At 36.6% G+C, this 16527-nt stretch overlaps 1 protein-coding gene across 3 annotated transcripts in view; it reads left to right on the top strand.

Annotated features, from left to right (window-relative positions):
• CtBP (C-terminal binding protein) overlaps window positions 1-16527 on the top strand; it is a 111842-nt gene that overhangs the window by 76966 nt on the left and 18349 nt on the right. For all 3 annotated transcript variants that reach the window (XM_083126915.1, XM_083126918.1, XM_083126917.1), the window contains exons 4-5: window positions 3125-3347; window positions 7213-7337. In XM_083126915.1, the coding sequence (XP_082983041.1) occupies window positions 3125-3347; window positions 7213-7337 (348 nt within the window). The remainder of the gene's footprint in view (window positions 1-3124; window positions 3348-7212; window positions 7338-16527) is intronic.

Raw genomic sequence — 16527 nt, 5'->3', positions numbered from 1 at the left:
GAAGTAAAAGATGTGGATTTTATTGCGTCTGTATTTACATATAAAGTATATTAACTTAGTTATAATTATATGGTTGATTGATTTAGTTTATTTTCCAACGCTTTTCTGCCATTTTTGTCTAATCGCAAAGATGAGAATGAGTGATAATATGATGAAACTTATAAAGGATGACATACAAAGGATACCCATGCTGGGATTCGAACCAGACTCCTAGCGTCGTAATGCGCTGTTCTAACCACTCCAACACTGAGACCGGCAGTTATAATTAGGCTATATATGAAACTAATGCCAAGTTGTTGGTGGTCATCTGTGATGAAATTAATAGCATGCTTGCATTTCATGTTCTGAACCACGTCTTACGAGATATAACTAATCTAGAATAAAGTAATAGTAATCCGAACACTGTTGATATCTTAGAGTTCAGCATTACTCAGATGAGAATTGTGAGAGAAGTTTTCTAAGATACAATATGGTAATAATTACCATTAGAATAAAATTCAAATCATTCAAAAATCTTTGCATGAAGGGACTACTAAAACTATATATTCGGGATATACGTATAAATTCACATTAACATTTTTGTTTCAATGTAACTTCATTCTCCTTCTTTCTCATCCTGCAAAACATTATGTCGTTCTCTCATAGATATGTATGCTTCTTCCTGTCTTGGAATCATCATCCCATTCAGAAAGCAATGAATATCCTAAGATTTTGGGCAAATACCGTCAAAAATTGGAACTAACAAAAATTTCAAGGAATGTGTGCTATAACTTGACAAACAAGTTATACCATTCCCATTAGTTTCAGTTTCTCTAATATACCGTTCCCAATTGCTGACTACTTGCAACCAGATATTAAGAAGTCTTGCAACATCATTTCTTGAGTATATTTTGGACTCTTGATTTCTTATAAACCATCACCATTCAACCTTGTATCTGCAAATTGTGTACAGTTCAAACAATCCCGACGATTTGGATTCCATAGAAGCATATTCACAAACTTCCACGGTATTGGTTTGCCATTGTTAGTCAAATCTGTTGTCATTTTTACAAATTTCAAGGTATTCTTAGAAAACACGTCAAATAGATTCTCAAATGTTCATCTGCAAAATGAACAAATAAAAATTTTGTTAATATGGTGTATGAGACTATGAACTGAACAAAGATGAAAAAAGAATCATTTACATTACATTCTTACAACCTCAGACAAGTTGAATTAATAATAAAATAAAAACTTAGAGATGTTGTGTAAGTGGATGTGAATATAATTGGTCTAAACTGCACCATAATGGTTAAGGAAGTGGTCCTGTTATAACATGAGCTATTAAAGGTTTTATTCATGGTATCGGCTCACTTCAGTCACTCAGATCTTTCTTTACAGTTCAGTACGTTATTGAATCTAATATTTGTAACATAATGAGGACAAATTATGATTTCTATGAAAATGAATCAATCTGACCCACAAATAAATGATTGGCCTTGCACTTGTAAAATATGTGAACTAATAATCTTTACTAATCTATACTCTTAAACACACAAACTATTGTTTGGTAGATGGTTAGGACTTTACTCTTTTAGTTGTTAGGGTGTACTTTTACACTTTAAATACATAAAGCATGAACTTATTGGAAATGCTGCACTACCATTACAAGACGTTCAAAATTATGAAAGGAGAAAACCGAAGAGTTTTATACAGCTTACAAAACCGGTTTCTGACGTGATTCTGTGAAAGAAGATAACATAACGCTGTACAGAACTCACATTAAATCTATTCCAATCCAATCTAACTTAACTTAACCTACTTAATGCATTTACGAGCTTTATGAACCGTATTCAAGTTTCAAAAACAAAAAGGAGAAAAATCTTGTTCAAAACAGGTCAGAAATGACTCGTTCCAACCATGTACAAGGGCAAAGTGAAACTATAGTGAATGACTGATTTGTAATACAAATTCCGATGTACATACATTTGAATAGCACCAGTGAAATATAAAAATAAAATCAAAGGAACGATAGTAGAGCATTTTGTGCAATATCGATTTAATGCCAGAATATAATCTATATCAAGGTATTTCATGCTCTAGTAATAATCACAAAACTGTAATTATCTGCATTTTGCCTAATTTAAAATAACATTCTCTTCTGATTTTACAATTGCAAAGAATTATCAACTTAGTTTGTAATGAAAATTGCGTGCTGCGTTGAAAAGGTAGACAAGTTGAAGCGATATTCTCACAAATTATATCGGAAGGTATTTCCTTAACATATAAATAAATAATACATTCTGCATCACTCTTGCATATTGCAAACATTTTGCTTTTGATGGATTATGCAACAAGAATTTAAATATAAGACTTACCTTTGAGTTTTTTCCGAAGTTTCCTTCTTCCAACATTTACTGGATTCGTTATTCTCTGGTAACTTGGTTTAACTTTCACGATTTTGAAGCACTCACATTGATCATATCGTTAGAAAACACGGAGTGAGATCTCGGCAACAGTGTTGGCTAAAATCTGCACCACGGAGTATATTGCGACGAAATTCCACTTCAAAAATTTTAATGATAAACACTACTTTCCTTTGTTTCACCACGAAATCTTCCATACTAGTCATAAAAGAAAAAAAAATGCACCGATATTGACAAAACTACCACTTCAGTGCCATCTGTATGCAGAAGTTTGAACATGACAGAGACCTTTTATTTTCTGTTATTTACTTATATACCTTCAATCGTAACAAAATTATAAGGCTAGTTAAAATAGTCTTTTATATCGGAAATTTTTTTCCTTACCGATTCTATATTAGTTGTAAGTTTATCCATTGAAATTTGAGCCTATGCTTTAACATGGCTTTAGAACCCCCTTAATTGACATTTAGATCTGCTTGCATCATGAGAAATGCGTACTCCTGAACACATTTGAAGTTGTTTTTTTTCTTTCAATATGCAAGTACATTTTAGCAGATTTGAAATAAATGCACATGTATGCAAAACTGTACCTCAATTGGAAAAGAACATAATGTTAACAGAGACAGAACCTTAGGAAGAGCAGAGTTTAAATAAATTTAAAACTACCAAAGACATGCAGTTTTGCAACTTCTAATATGACCACCTTCTTTTTACAACAGGCTGCGGGAGAACTAGGAATAGCGGTATGTAACGTACCAGGCTACGGAGTAGAAGAAGTAGCAGACACTACACTCTGCCTCATCCTGAACCTATATCGACGTACCTACTGGCTGGCCAATATGGTTCGTGAAGGGAAAAAGTTCACTGGTCCAGAACAAGTACGTGAAGCTGCCCAGGGGTGTGCAAGAATACGAGGGGACACACTTGGCATCGTAGGCCTTGGTAAGACTTGTTAATTACTTCTTTTCCTGATAATTCTTCACATGTCTGCATTTTTTGTCTCTTTTTTCTCCTAGTATGCTTGTTAATATATGCAGTCAATCAGTAGGGTGATCTCGGGGAGAAGTTTTTTGATAGCCCTGCATGACATATCTCTCTGGGAGCAAGGTCAAGATTGATAATGTATGGGTGCACTACTTCAACACCCCGTATGTGCATTCATTCCAAAGGGACTATGGATTATCCTTACTAGGGATGGTAAAGGTAAAAAAAAGGTAAAGTGTTCCCCTGTGCATATCACCACGCCATGAAGGCGTATAGGGGGTGTGGGGGTAATGCCCCACACTTTCTTGATCCGGTCGTGAGTGGGGGTGATGTGATCAGCATCACGCCCCTGACTGCCTTTACCCCCCAGGGTTTCCCCCAGGTACCCATGTTATTCGACGCAGGGTGAGCGCCGGGGCCGCTTCCACCGTTAGAAAAGTTCCCGGATTTGAACCGGCCGGGGATCGAACCCAGGACCTTTAGCATGGTAGTCAGATGCGTTACCGACTGAGCCACCGCGGCTGATATGAAATGTTGGCTGATACCAATGATGTACTGATATAAAATTTACCAATACCAATAACTGATATTCTACCAACCTGATGTAATATTCCAAATGGTTCATTGACTTCTTTTATAAATGTATGTTACCAGATGAACCAAACTTTTGCAATGAAAAAAAAATAATCTGTATATTTAGACATTTACTTTAAAACTAGTACTGAATGGAGATTATATATTTATATCCATAAGAATTATAAAAAAAATGTCACAATATTGCACTAAATTGTGAGATATTTATAGCTTTATCAGATTTGTAATTTTACCAACAAACCAACACACCAGTATGCCTATATCAGCTGATACTGATTAACAGGGAAGGGATTTATATGTAAATACATATTTATGTATGAAGCTGAAATCATTTATATTTTGTATTATCTTTGTGCTTCATGGCATGTAGACTCAAAAAATTCAGTTTTTATTTTCCGTATTTTTTAGATATATTAGGTTTTTGGCTCATATTTTACATATTTTAGTTATATTTACATATTATTTTCATATTTCAGAACATTTCTCAAAGTATACTTCATATTCGTGCACAAATACATGACCACGTGTGACTAGGGTGAATTAGGGAAATTTACCGATCCAATATAACGATAAATATCTGATAATTTAGTGCAAAGTTCTTCCATTTTGTTGTAATTTTTATGGATAATCTCCATGCCCTACTTTCTAAAGAAAGTAAATGTCTAAATATGCAATTTATTTTGCACTGCAGTCACCTTGAAACACACATTTATTAAGGAGGTCAGTGAACCTTTCAGGTTTTTCAAGTACCATTTCTAATTTTATATCGAATCGGCAGAATATTGGTATCAGTAAATTTTATATCAGTACTTTATCGGTATCAGCCAAAATTTCATATCACCCCATCCCTACTAGATTGTAACACATCATTTCTGAAATTGTTTGGACTGATTTTCCTTAAAGTTCTGAATCCCTCTGCTCTTTTGAGCTTTCGCTGAATGCCTCTACCCTTTTGAGCTTTCATCATTTACTGATCACTCACGACCGGATCAAGAAAGTGTGGGGCGTTACCCCACACCCCCTATATGCCTTCATGGCATGGTGCTATGCACAGGGGAGCACTTTACCTTTTACTGGTGAATTAACAACATTTTCTTTAAATATTTACCTTTATGCAACATTTTTTCTATTCTAAGTAATAATTCTTTGTACATTGGACATCACAATGTTAAGCCACAAAAAATATATTTAATTGTCAATAACTTGCAGAAAAACTTTATTGTTGAGGATATTGTTGGAAATCTGTGAATAAAATTGAAATTTCTATGTAAAACAACTGCCTTTCATTCGATGTGCCTTCAGTTATGTTTTTGTAGAACATCCAATTCCTGCAGTGATGAAAAGACTTCTTTCCCCAACTGAATATAACAGTTGATGATGAAATGAACTGAGCAGGATAACACATAAACAATTAGTTCTCTCCTGTTTCTTTACTCAGATAGCTTGTAACATGTTCATGCAGCAATTTTGCCCATGATAGTATCTGATGAAACCTGACAGAATATAACTTGGGAATTGATTTTCATTACTTGTCTAGCCTTTGTCACTGGTAAAGATTTCTCAAGAATGATCTGTTGTTCCTTTGGAATGAGAACTGAAGGAATTATTCCACCACCTTCTTTTTCCTACAATGTTTGCAATGATTCACTTAGGAGTGTGTAACTCGGTGGAATGTATGGAAATAGAGAAAAGAATGAATCAGATGAACCATCTGCTCAAGACATTATAGTGTAATGAGAGTACCACTTTAAGTGAAATGAAACTTTGGTATCTTGAAGATTTTGGTGTGTGCAGTGAAGCTATATTTTCCTCTGTAAACACACTCCTGTGTATGTTGTGTACAATCTCGGTGGCAATGTATTCATATGAGAAATGATTCTCAGTGTTGAGGTGGTTGAGGATCTGCCTTCAAAATGCTATTTCTGAAGAAAGATTAAATTGGTTAGCTGCTCTGAACATTCATGGATATAGGAGTTACTTATGATATTTTGTCAGAACTTGCACAGAAACTTTGATGGTTCTATTTCAGGATTAAAATTCAGAAAATATTGACTATTTCCATTGACGTCTCCGGGGATTTGCAGCATCTCAACCTAACTCGTTATCAATATTTCTAAAGTTATTCAAAGCAGGACCTTTCTATGTTGGAACATTTAAACAAGTTATACAAGGGAAGAACTAGTAATTATAACATATTGTGGCTGGGTGCGTATTACTCACTATATAATATAAACAATACTAAAAATAGTATAAAATTAGTTTAAAAACTACTTACGTAAGTGAGTATGCAATTGTTGGAGAACGACGTTTCAGGGTAAAACTGTCCCCCTTCATCAGGTTCACAATTCTTTCTAATCACTAAAACGTAATGCTGCATTGTAAAGTGTAATATGAGGATTAGGTAGAGGGTTGGGTTAAAAACACATTATCAGAAAAGAAGGGAATAAATGGAAAATAAATATTTACGAGGCTGCAAATATTTGCGTGGGGAGGAACGTAAAACTTAATCGGGATGATGGTAATTTGGAAGAGGGATGGGTGAGGCTTTTCAAAAAGTGGGATAAAGCAACGAAAAGAGAACCTAACATTGGATTCCATGTTACTCCGGAAGTCGTCAGAGCTGCCAGTGTAGAACGTGAGTTCGCGCTTAATTGGTGACGTAAATGGAGGGAAGAGTAGGAATGGGATAGAGGGAAAATAGCTTTCACCTCTTCTCCGATTGTAGTTGTTTCACCAGTGCCAGCCGTGCTATCGTGCATGTTTTTAACTTTTTTATGAGTTCCCGTTTCTAAGGGATCTTAATGGATACATGTGTTTTCAGCTTTATTGGGTCTTTTAAATAGTGAGGTTTTTGAAATATGTCAAGGACAGTTTTTAAGTGTTTTTAACCCAACCCTCTACCTAATCCTCATATTACACTTTACAATGCAGCATTATGTTTTAGTGCTTAGAAAGAATTGTGAACCTGATGAAGGGGGCAGTTTACCCTGAAACGTCATTCAACAATTGCATATTCACTAACGTAAGTAGTTTTTTAAACTAATTTTATACTATTTTTAGTATTGTTTTTAACTAGTAATTGTGCATACATGTTGCAATGAACAAGATTTGAAAGATTAAGAAGGTTTGAAAATTAATTTTATTTGAATATTTTCACAATGTAACAGTTGTTTGTTATAATTAACATAAGTGCATGTTGTGTTATATCTGTAAATGGTTATATTTTCAGGTCGTATTGGGTCCGCTGTGGCATTACGAGCAAAAGCATTTGGCTTCAATGTAATTTTTTATGATCCCTACTTGCCAGATGGTATCGAGAAGTCTTTAGGTCTCACCAGAGTTTATACTTTACAGGTAAGTTTTAAGAATTTAATATTTTTTTACATGAGCTGTAAATAACATTATTTTTACATTTTATTTTATATACACATCACTGAAATTGAAACCTATAGTTTCCTTGTTTCACAATGAGAAATCAAATCCTTCCTTTGGGTAGTGTAATGTTGCTAGTTCATTACTCGTATTTTGAAATGTGGTGTCAAAAAGTAACTTTCACTACCATATATTTAAACATTGTCAGAAAGAAAGAAAAGCTCCACCCCCCCTCCCCCCTTGGCAGAGTGGTTAGCACTGCACTACGATGCCAGGGGTCCCAGGTTTGAATCCCGGCCTGGGCATGGATGTTTGTGAGTGTCCATTCATCAGTTTCATGTCATCACTCATCTCCATCTTCGCAAATTAGCGAAAAGTGGCACAAAAAGCAAAGTAAAATAAAGCCAATCAAAATAAAAATAAATAAAAGATAGAAAGAAAGGGAAAAAATGGCTAATGCTAAGGGCAGCCAAGAACCATTCCCCAAAGTAGATTTATGACAAAATGTCAAACAAGCTCCTCAAGGATTGCTTGCAGCTGTGTGTGCTGAACAACGCAATGAAACTTTAATATACTGAAAGGAACTAGGAGGCATGTATTTCTTTTGAACATTTTCTCTCGGAAAGTAAAAGTAGCAAGTACTTATTTGTAAGAGAGGTGTATAGCAGCCAATATTTGCTTACCTTTTCCAGTCCTATTAGTGTTGTCTAGGATGGATAGAGTTAATTTTTCATAAACTTTTTTTCTAATTGATGAAACATAAGCGCCGTTTATAAATGTGGCTTTATAGTCTGATATAAATGTGAGGTATGAATTGCAACTCTACTCTTCTTAGTTTCCAAAATATTTAATTTTATTTACAGTGGTGACATTTGCTACAGACAAGGCATATTTGTTTGTTTTGCTTTATTCAGACATTTTTTGTGTTCAGAAAGTTAAGATGATGAGCTCAATTCAAGTATGCAGAAACCAGTATTTTTCAGAAGTTCCTCTTAGTTTCTAAAACATAGATCCTTTATAAGCATGCTATTACAAATCAGTGCATGATTGGCAACTTAAAGTCAGTTACTTAGATATGAAATTTTAGGTAGCAGTTCATAATTACGATTCTCCCCCACCAAAAAGAGTCCGGGTGTTAGGCTAAAGCAAGGGATATAGCCTCAGCATCCTTATATGATGAACCAGAACATATTCTTTCTTGATATTTTTACCATTGCCAAAGCTGTTACATATTGTCCTGAAAAGTGACATAATGTAATAGGTGGGAGCATCCTGTACCTCATTTTATGATCTGGTCATCTTTGGATTGTTCCATGAGATTTAGTAGTAGGAGGAGGGTGTGGCATACTTGGAAATATGCAGTTCTCCACCTGGTTTTAAACCATGCAGCCATTGTTATTTAAAAATACAGGATGGTTCATAATTCCCTCAAGGGTTTCGAATGTTTATAGTGCAAGAACTATAATTTAACACCACCGTCACTGTTACCCTTTCAATGCGGGAATGGGGATACAATACCTTGATAAATAACACTCTAATTTTACCTGCGACCTGTTGGCTCTAATAATAAAATACCAAATAGCATTGTACCTGATACACCTGGTACCTGTAAACATAAATGACAACTCATACAAACGGTAAAAATACATGTATTGGAATCAAAAATTATTTAAACAACAAACATAATACAGGTCCCACTGACTGGGGTGTAAGGGGTGCTCCTTCCACGTAGTACACCCAAATGTCAACCTCACTTCCACGTTAGTACACCCTGGACTGAAGACTAACGAGGCTCTGGCGACTGGCCCTATGGCCAGTATAATTTTGTTTGTATTGTCCTGTTCTTTTGTCCTTATGTGTGCACCTTTACAGCCTCAGCTTTTAACAGAAGTCAGAACATTTTAAGATTTTTAATTCTGCAACGTTAAGAGTTGTTCTTTGTAATGATAAGGGGCTGGCCCCCGTATAATGTGACGGGAGCAAAATAGCCTAAGTGCTGACGCTTTCACAATTTTAAAATCAAATTCAAAGGTCCCACTGACTCATTCTTTCATTCACTCTGTCATTCATTCTCATGGGATATCTCAACATTAAAAATACACGTAGAAGATTCGTATTCCATCAACGTACTCTTTCTTTTGTTTAAGATGACATTGAATTAAGTCGTTAATATTTACTCCTGTGCTCGGTACGATCAATACGAGCCAGCCCTCGAAAAACAATTATCAGAATGATGTGTTGCCGTGGTTGAACCTTTTGTTCACATGAACATACACATCTATACCGCAAGTATGACATTTACCAAATTTCTCGGTCGAGAGTATTACAACAAGCCTCTTTCGTCCTTTGAAAACAATTACACCTCTACAGAGTGATGCAATACCTAATTAGGCTCCAGCTGCCGGGATACTTCAATTAACCATTGGCGAGAGCAAAAATTACAATATCACTATACAATAGAGAATACCTCACTTGCACGACCTGAGGAATTTAACATACATATTCAACAAATAAAAGACTAAACATTCGACCTTCGATAAGTTATTAAAACGACTGGGTGGTTAGTTACACTACAATGGAGCACACTTTCACAAGTTACATGAAAATTAACATAATAAAATGAGCTTTATCTTTAAATGCAGACAATTAAAAGATTATGGCTAAACATGAAACGGCCTATTTTATAACAATGAATGAAATTCAAGACACAAAAGTTAGGTTTGGACTCCTGAGTCACGTTGAGAATCACAGATCAATATGATTTTGGCCTTTGTGGTAAGGCGTTGGCAGAAAAACAATACATTCGCACGTGGATTAGAATCGACATAGGAATACTATACCAGGCTCTGCTACATCGTCGGATGTTGCATCTTTCCTTGGCATGGTTAATCACACTTGGTTTTATTGTGGTGCAAAATGTTCCTTCAGTTAGCAACCGCGGCGATGGGTGTTCGTCGGTCATACTTGGCACTTTTGTTCCTCGGGTTGCGCTCTTGACTTGTCGCTTTCACACGTGCGTCCCTATAGTTGTTCTCGGGCATCTCTCTCTCTGGTCCACTGTTTCCTCTCTCAAACGTCGGTTCAGAATCCTCTTGAGCGCTGGGCGTCAGTATGGAATCCTCTCTCTCGTCGTCGGTTTGGAATTCTCTAATTCTCTCTCTTGGGCATCGAGCCATCTCACCGTCGTTACAGTTGGGCGTTGGATGTTCGGGCTGTAGCGTCGTGGTGAATGGAGTTTGCCGTCGGCGATGGCTGGCTTCCATGGCATGGTACATCGATGTTATTGGCGTCGGCTGATAGTGGCAGTGCCCTCGGGAACCTGATGTCCCTTCTTCTCTTATCCATCTAGTCGGCCATAGTTTTTGATAGTCCTTTTTTTACAAAACAAAGTAACAGCGTATGATCTCACTGAACCACCGTCTTACTTCGACGTCCTCTAGTGAGTGATGTAAGTACACATATCACGAGTCAGTGATAGCCACAGGCTGATGGTCCTCGAAAAAAAAAAATGTCTACTGTAGACGTAGCTCCAGCATAGAGGCGCTCTCGGAACGAAATTCGCAACAAACTGTGTTGAAAATTCGGAGTCCCGCAGTTTTATACCAGATTCGAAAATTTAAGTTGGGAAATCGTTAAGATGAGTGTTGCTTCTCTTCCAGGAAGGTACATTCACCTTGAGCCTATTGTGTTTCAACGTGATCAAGATGTGTCTTCAAGCAAGTGCAGGAGGATTAAATCCTCGCCTCTCTGGCGTCAGTCTTTGGGTTTCGTAGGTGGTCCATGAATCGCCTATTAAAAACCAATTCATCCTTACGTCGTGGATACTCAGTTAATCTCAATGAAATTAAATCCAGATATCATTTATAAGGTGCCGCTTCGGTTGTCCAAATTTTGTGTAGATCCGCCGACTGGAAACGGAGATATTTCATAAGGTCGATATTCGTAAAGGTGCAACGTAAAGAATGAACCTTGTTGACGATCATTTCCATGACCCAGAACCTGTCCCCCAACTCTCGTCATCTTGCTTGAATTTCATTTTCACAACAGATACTTATGAACTATTCAAATGACAAAACTAAATCGCTCGCCTTACATAAGCAATATCAAAATTAATTATGCATAATGAAAAATATTGAACAGTGATTTACACGTCACTGGATACTGTAACAAATTTACAACAGTACAAAAAAGGCACATGCAATAATATTAATGCAAAAAGGTACATATCAGTACATAAGAATCTCTCCAAGTTTGCACTCTTAATAGACCCCATCACATAATTGTAGATTTAGCCACTAGGTGGCAGTATACTGCTGATAACGCATATATGGCATGCACTGGTAAACACAAATCATTCTGCAACTTGGAATTGACAAAATGTGAGTCTTGTGGTGGTACAACAGAGATTTCATATTTCAAACAGAAGCACCTACAGATAACAATTTGTGCTTGGTACAAGTTCAAGGAGACACTGGCTGGCTGCCTGTGTGATGCAAAACGATATGTTGGAATGTGTGTGTGGCAGGAACTTGATTTCGGAATTTTTGACAGCCACGTCACCTGTAAGGTACGCACCAAACTTGGAGAGATTCTGATATGCACGTTTTTGCTGTGTGTTATAATTCTTGAACTATAAATGTTTGAAACCCAGAGGGAATTATGAATCACCCTGTATTAGAAGTTTTGCAAGTGGAAAGATGATGTGTTGTTCAGCATAGGAGTTATTTTTTTTTCACACAGGCAACTACACCTTCTCTTTATTTGTAATACAGTAAAACCTCGTTAATCCATACTAATGGGGAGGATAAGTTGACCGGTTTAACAAAAGTCCGGATTAACTGAAATAACCTAAAAGAACAGTAGAAAGTGCATTAAAACTCAGTTTATAAGCAACAAACATGTTTATTATGGTGTATTTAAAGGGGATAGGCCTAAGTACACTATACACTACAGTACGAAGTCTGCGGGAAACAGAATTTCATCAGTAGTTGACTGCCTTTTCTTTGGGAAGTTCTCTTGTTGACTTCTAGTCACCTTGCATTTTGGGGGGGGGGGGTGCCTGTCTGGATTAAGCGAAGTCCAACTTATCGGGGTCTGGATGAATGAGGTTTTACTGTAGTATGCAGATAAAATACTGTATTTACTCATGTATAATGCTCACTTTTTTCCAAAATTTTTTGCCCCAAAAACTGTGGTGCGTATTATGCACGGTATAATTCGGACAGCCAACATGATACCGCACATGTTTTCTAGAAGGGCCACTTGAGGTAGGAAAATATGCAACTTTGCAGATCCATATATTTTGTATTTCCGAAATTACGTGTTGCAAACTGCAATTTTGACAATTTTTTCCAACATCTTGTTAACTTTCAATTGCAATATTTCGGCAACCAGGGCACCTACAGAAGGGATTTGGACGGTGTTATGAGGGTCACTATTTATATTTTCAGCTTTGGCAACACTGATTGAAGTTAGGCGCGATTTGACGTTTGCACGGAATCGTCTGGCATTATTGACCATAACGTACTTCAAATGTTTTGTCAATAGCTTCATTTGTGTTGTTTATGTTGCCTTGGAGATTGCACGACAACAATAAAATGGAATTAACTCGTGAACATTTTCGTGCGATTATTTTTTACGATTTTCGACGTGGATTTTCAAGACAAGAGTGCATCAATCAACTTACTTCCACATTTGGCGATGAAGCCCCATCCTTTGCCACTGTGAAATGCTGGTATAACAAATTTAATGGTGGCCGCCATTCGCTCACCGACGAGATTCGCGAAGGTCGTCCAAAATCAGTTGTTGTACAAGAAAACATTGATGCTGTGCAAAACCTAATACTGCAAGATCGTCATGTGACATACTGTGAGATTGAGGCAACCATAGGCATTAGTTCCACCAGCATATATAAAATATTACATGGTCATTTAGCTGTGAGAAAGGTATGTTCTCGTTGGATCCCACACAATTTGACAAAAACTCAAAAAGATGCTCGCGTCAATTGGTGCAAACAAATGCTCAATAAATACAATCGTGGTGCTTCAAAAGACGTATATAAGATTGTAACAGGTAACGAATCATGGATATATGCATGTGAACCGGAACGTAAACAGCAGTCGACTGTATGGGTGTTTCAAGATGAACCCAATCCAACAAAAGTTGTTTGCGCTCGAAGCACATCGAAACAAATAGTCGCCTGTTTTTTTGGGAAAACTGGTCATGTGGCAACTGTGCCTTTAGAGGAATGTAGAACGGTAAACTCTGAATGGTACACAACAATTTGTTTGCCAGAGGTCTTCGGTCAAATACGGAAAACAAACTCCATCGGATCATTCTTCATCAAGACAATGCCAGCTGTCACACATCTCGTCTAACAACCGACTTTATGAACAGTCAAAAAATCGAATTGATGGGTCATCCGCCGTACAGTCCTGATTTGGCACCCAATGACTTCTTCTTGTTTCCGAATGTCAAGAATAAATTGGGTGGACAACGATTTTCGTCGGCGGAAGATGCCGTTGATGCGTACGGAGGTATCTCAAGAAGATTGGAAAAACTGCTTTGACAAATGGTTCGAATGAATGCAAAAGTGTATTGAGCATAAAGGAGAATACTTCGAAAAACAATAAAGCAGTTTTCAATGCCAAATTCCTGTTTTTTCATTGTTAGGCTCAAAATATAAATAGTGACCCTCGTTGAAAGATCTTGAAGGGCTCTTTCACAAGAGATAGAGCAAGTCTAAGCCAGGGTAAAAAGAACAATTGAAGGTGGTGTTAAGAAAACTTTCGTAGCAATTTTCTCAAAAATGGGTCTTTTAATTTTTTTTTTTAAAAAAATTGCATGTCATACATACACTATTACTCAATAAGTATACAAAATTTAAAAATTGAAAGCCAATGGGATCCGGAGTTATGTTAGGTTAGGATATGGTATTGTAGGTTAGGTGATTGACGATAACAGATTTTGATGGACAAATTTCTAATATTCAAAAGTGAAAGTCTAACAGAAATGAAATACATGAATATGGTGTTTAAATTCCAGTTTATTAGAAATACAGGGTGACTCAAAAGTTTGTTTCCATAGGCAACTTTGTTATTAGTGCACATAGCGAAAATTGAAAAGAGGGGAAAGTAGGTGAATTACAATCTAAAGTGCTTGAATTTTTAATGTAGCATGCAACGTTCAGGATGTACACTGGTACGGCCCTAATTGGTAACCAAAAATGCCACATGCTTGGCCTTTATAAGTTTGATGGAAAGCAGAAAGAAATATATGACATTTTGTAAAAAACTAAATATGCTGACCAAGGCAGTAATTTATTTTATTAAAAACATAAACTAAACGTAACGTTTCAACCTTCTAGCAAGGTCTTCTTCAGACTCTGTATCAAGTACAAAAGCAACAAGATACAAAAACAGGGTATTATATATACACAAACATTACTCCCTCAAGACTATTTAGAAAGTTGTTTGGAACTTTCCAGCAGGTGACTTTCACTTTCCAACTTTACTTTCACCTAAAAGGCTAAACACAATTACTTCTATATAGAATGTGATTGGACTTTTAATCTCACGCTCTTTTCCCTTCATTTTTCTTCCTTCTCCTCTCCTCTTTCTCTCTTGTCCTTTCCACTCTTTCTAACATCTTCTTCCATTCTTTGTTTAACTTCAATCCCCCATTCCAGTTCATTGTGTCTTCTTCACCTTTTTTCTCTATTTCCTTGGCTTCCTTCCATTTTCTCACTAGCATTCTCTTCTCCCTTCCTATCTGCTTAGCCTCATCCCACTCTATGTCATGTCCTGTTTCTCTCGTGTGTTTAAATATTGCATTTCTTTCTCTCTTAAGTCGTACATCATCCCTATGTTGTTTCAACCTGTCTTTCAGCCTCTTTTTCGTTTCTCCTATGTACACACTCTGACATTCTTTACATTTCACTTTGTAGATAATCCCTTCCTCTTCCTCTTCTCTGTTTTCCTTCTTCTTGTTTGCATTCCTCGCTATTCCTAAGATGCTTCTCCCTCCCTTCCTGTAAGTTTTAATTCCCGCTTTCTTAAGCACTTTGCATATCTTTTCTGTGGTCTTCCCCATACTCCTTATTCCAAACCATCTCTCTCTTTCTTTCTCTTCCTCTTTTTCTTTCTCTTCCAATTCTTCCCTGCCCGTTTTCTTCCTTCTTCTGTTTATGTCCAGTCTATCCTGCTTCTCATAGCCATTATTTTCCAGCTGTTTCCATAGGCTATTTATTTTGCCTTCTTTTTCACATTCTTTCATGCATATTTTCTTGATTCTGTCCTCCATATTCTTTATAAAATTTATTTTTGTCACCTCACTTACATCACTTCTTTTGTGGCAGAATACCCCTGCTGCACACTTCTTCTGATGCCAAGCGGTTTCAATTTCTTGTCCTCTCTTCCTTTTCATCAATATATCTAGAAAGCTTAACTTGTCTTCTTCTTCTATTTCAAGTTCCAATAATATCCCTCTTTCTTCATCTTGTATTTCTTTGGCAAAAATATCAAGCTGCCTCTTCGTTCCCTTCCATATGCCAAAACAATCGTCCACATATCTGCAAAACAGAATTATTTTGTCACCTCCTTTTTCTATCACTTTCTTTTCCCATTCATTCATAACCAATTCAGCCAATGCTGGGCTTAGACTGGAACCTATATTTAGTCCTTCACTTATTAACATTATTTTATCTCCCATTATACTGTAACCGTTATTCCAAATGGTTTCCAGCGCCTTCACTACCCTTTCACTATCCCATTCTCCTATAATTTCTTGTCCCATTCTCTTTTTAATAATGTCCAAAACGTGTCCCCTCTTGATGCTCGGGAACATACTTTTCACGTCTAAGCTAAACATTGTCGTCTTCATCTCATTTAACTTAAGTCCTTTTATGAGGTCTACTACTTGTTCACTGGTCTTAACTCCTCTGCTTTCTTGCTGTGTTACTAACACGTCAATAACTTTCTTTAATTTCTTTTCTAAGGGTTCCAAAATATTGTTTCTGCAGTTCATTACTGGTCTTAACTTTATCTCCTCTTTGTGTATCTTTGGAAAGCCTTTCAAACTTGGTAGTCTTCCTGTCTCCTTTATGCATTTCTTGAATCCTCTCCTCCTATAGTCTTTTATGATTCTTTCTTTTATAGTTTGTTCTTCTCCTTTT

Source organism: Lepisma saccharinum, chromosome 8 (genome assembly GCF_977018435.1).
Source record: "Lepisma saccharinum chromosome 8, izLepSacc3.1, whole genome shotgun sequence".
Lineage (NCBI taxonomy): Eukaryota > Metazoa > Arthropoda > Insecta > Zygentoma > Lepismatidae > Lepisma > Lepisma saccharinum.
Note: the sequence above shows the minus strand (reverse complement) of the source record. Positions and strands in the feature narration are given on the sequence as shown.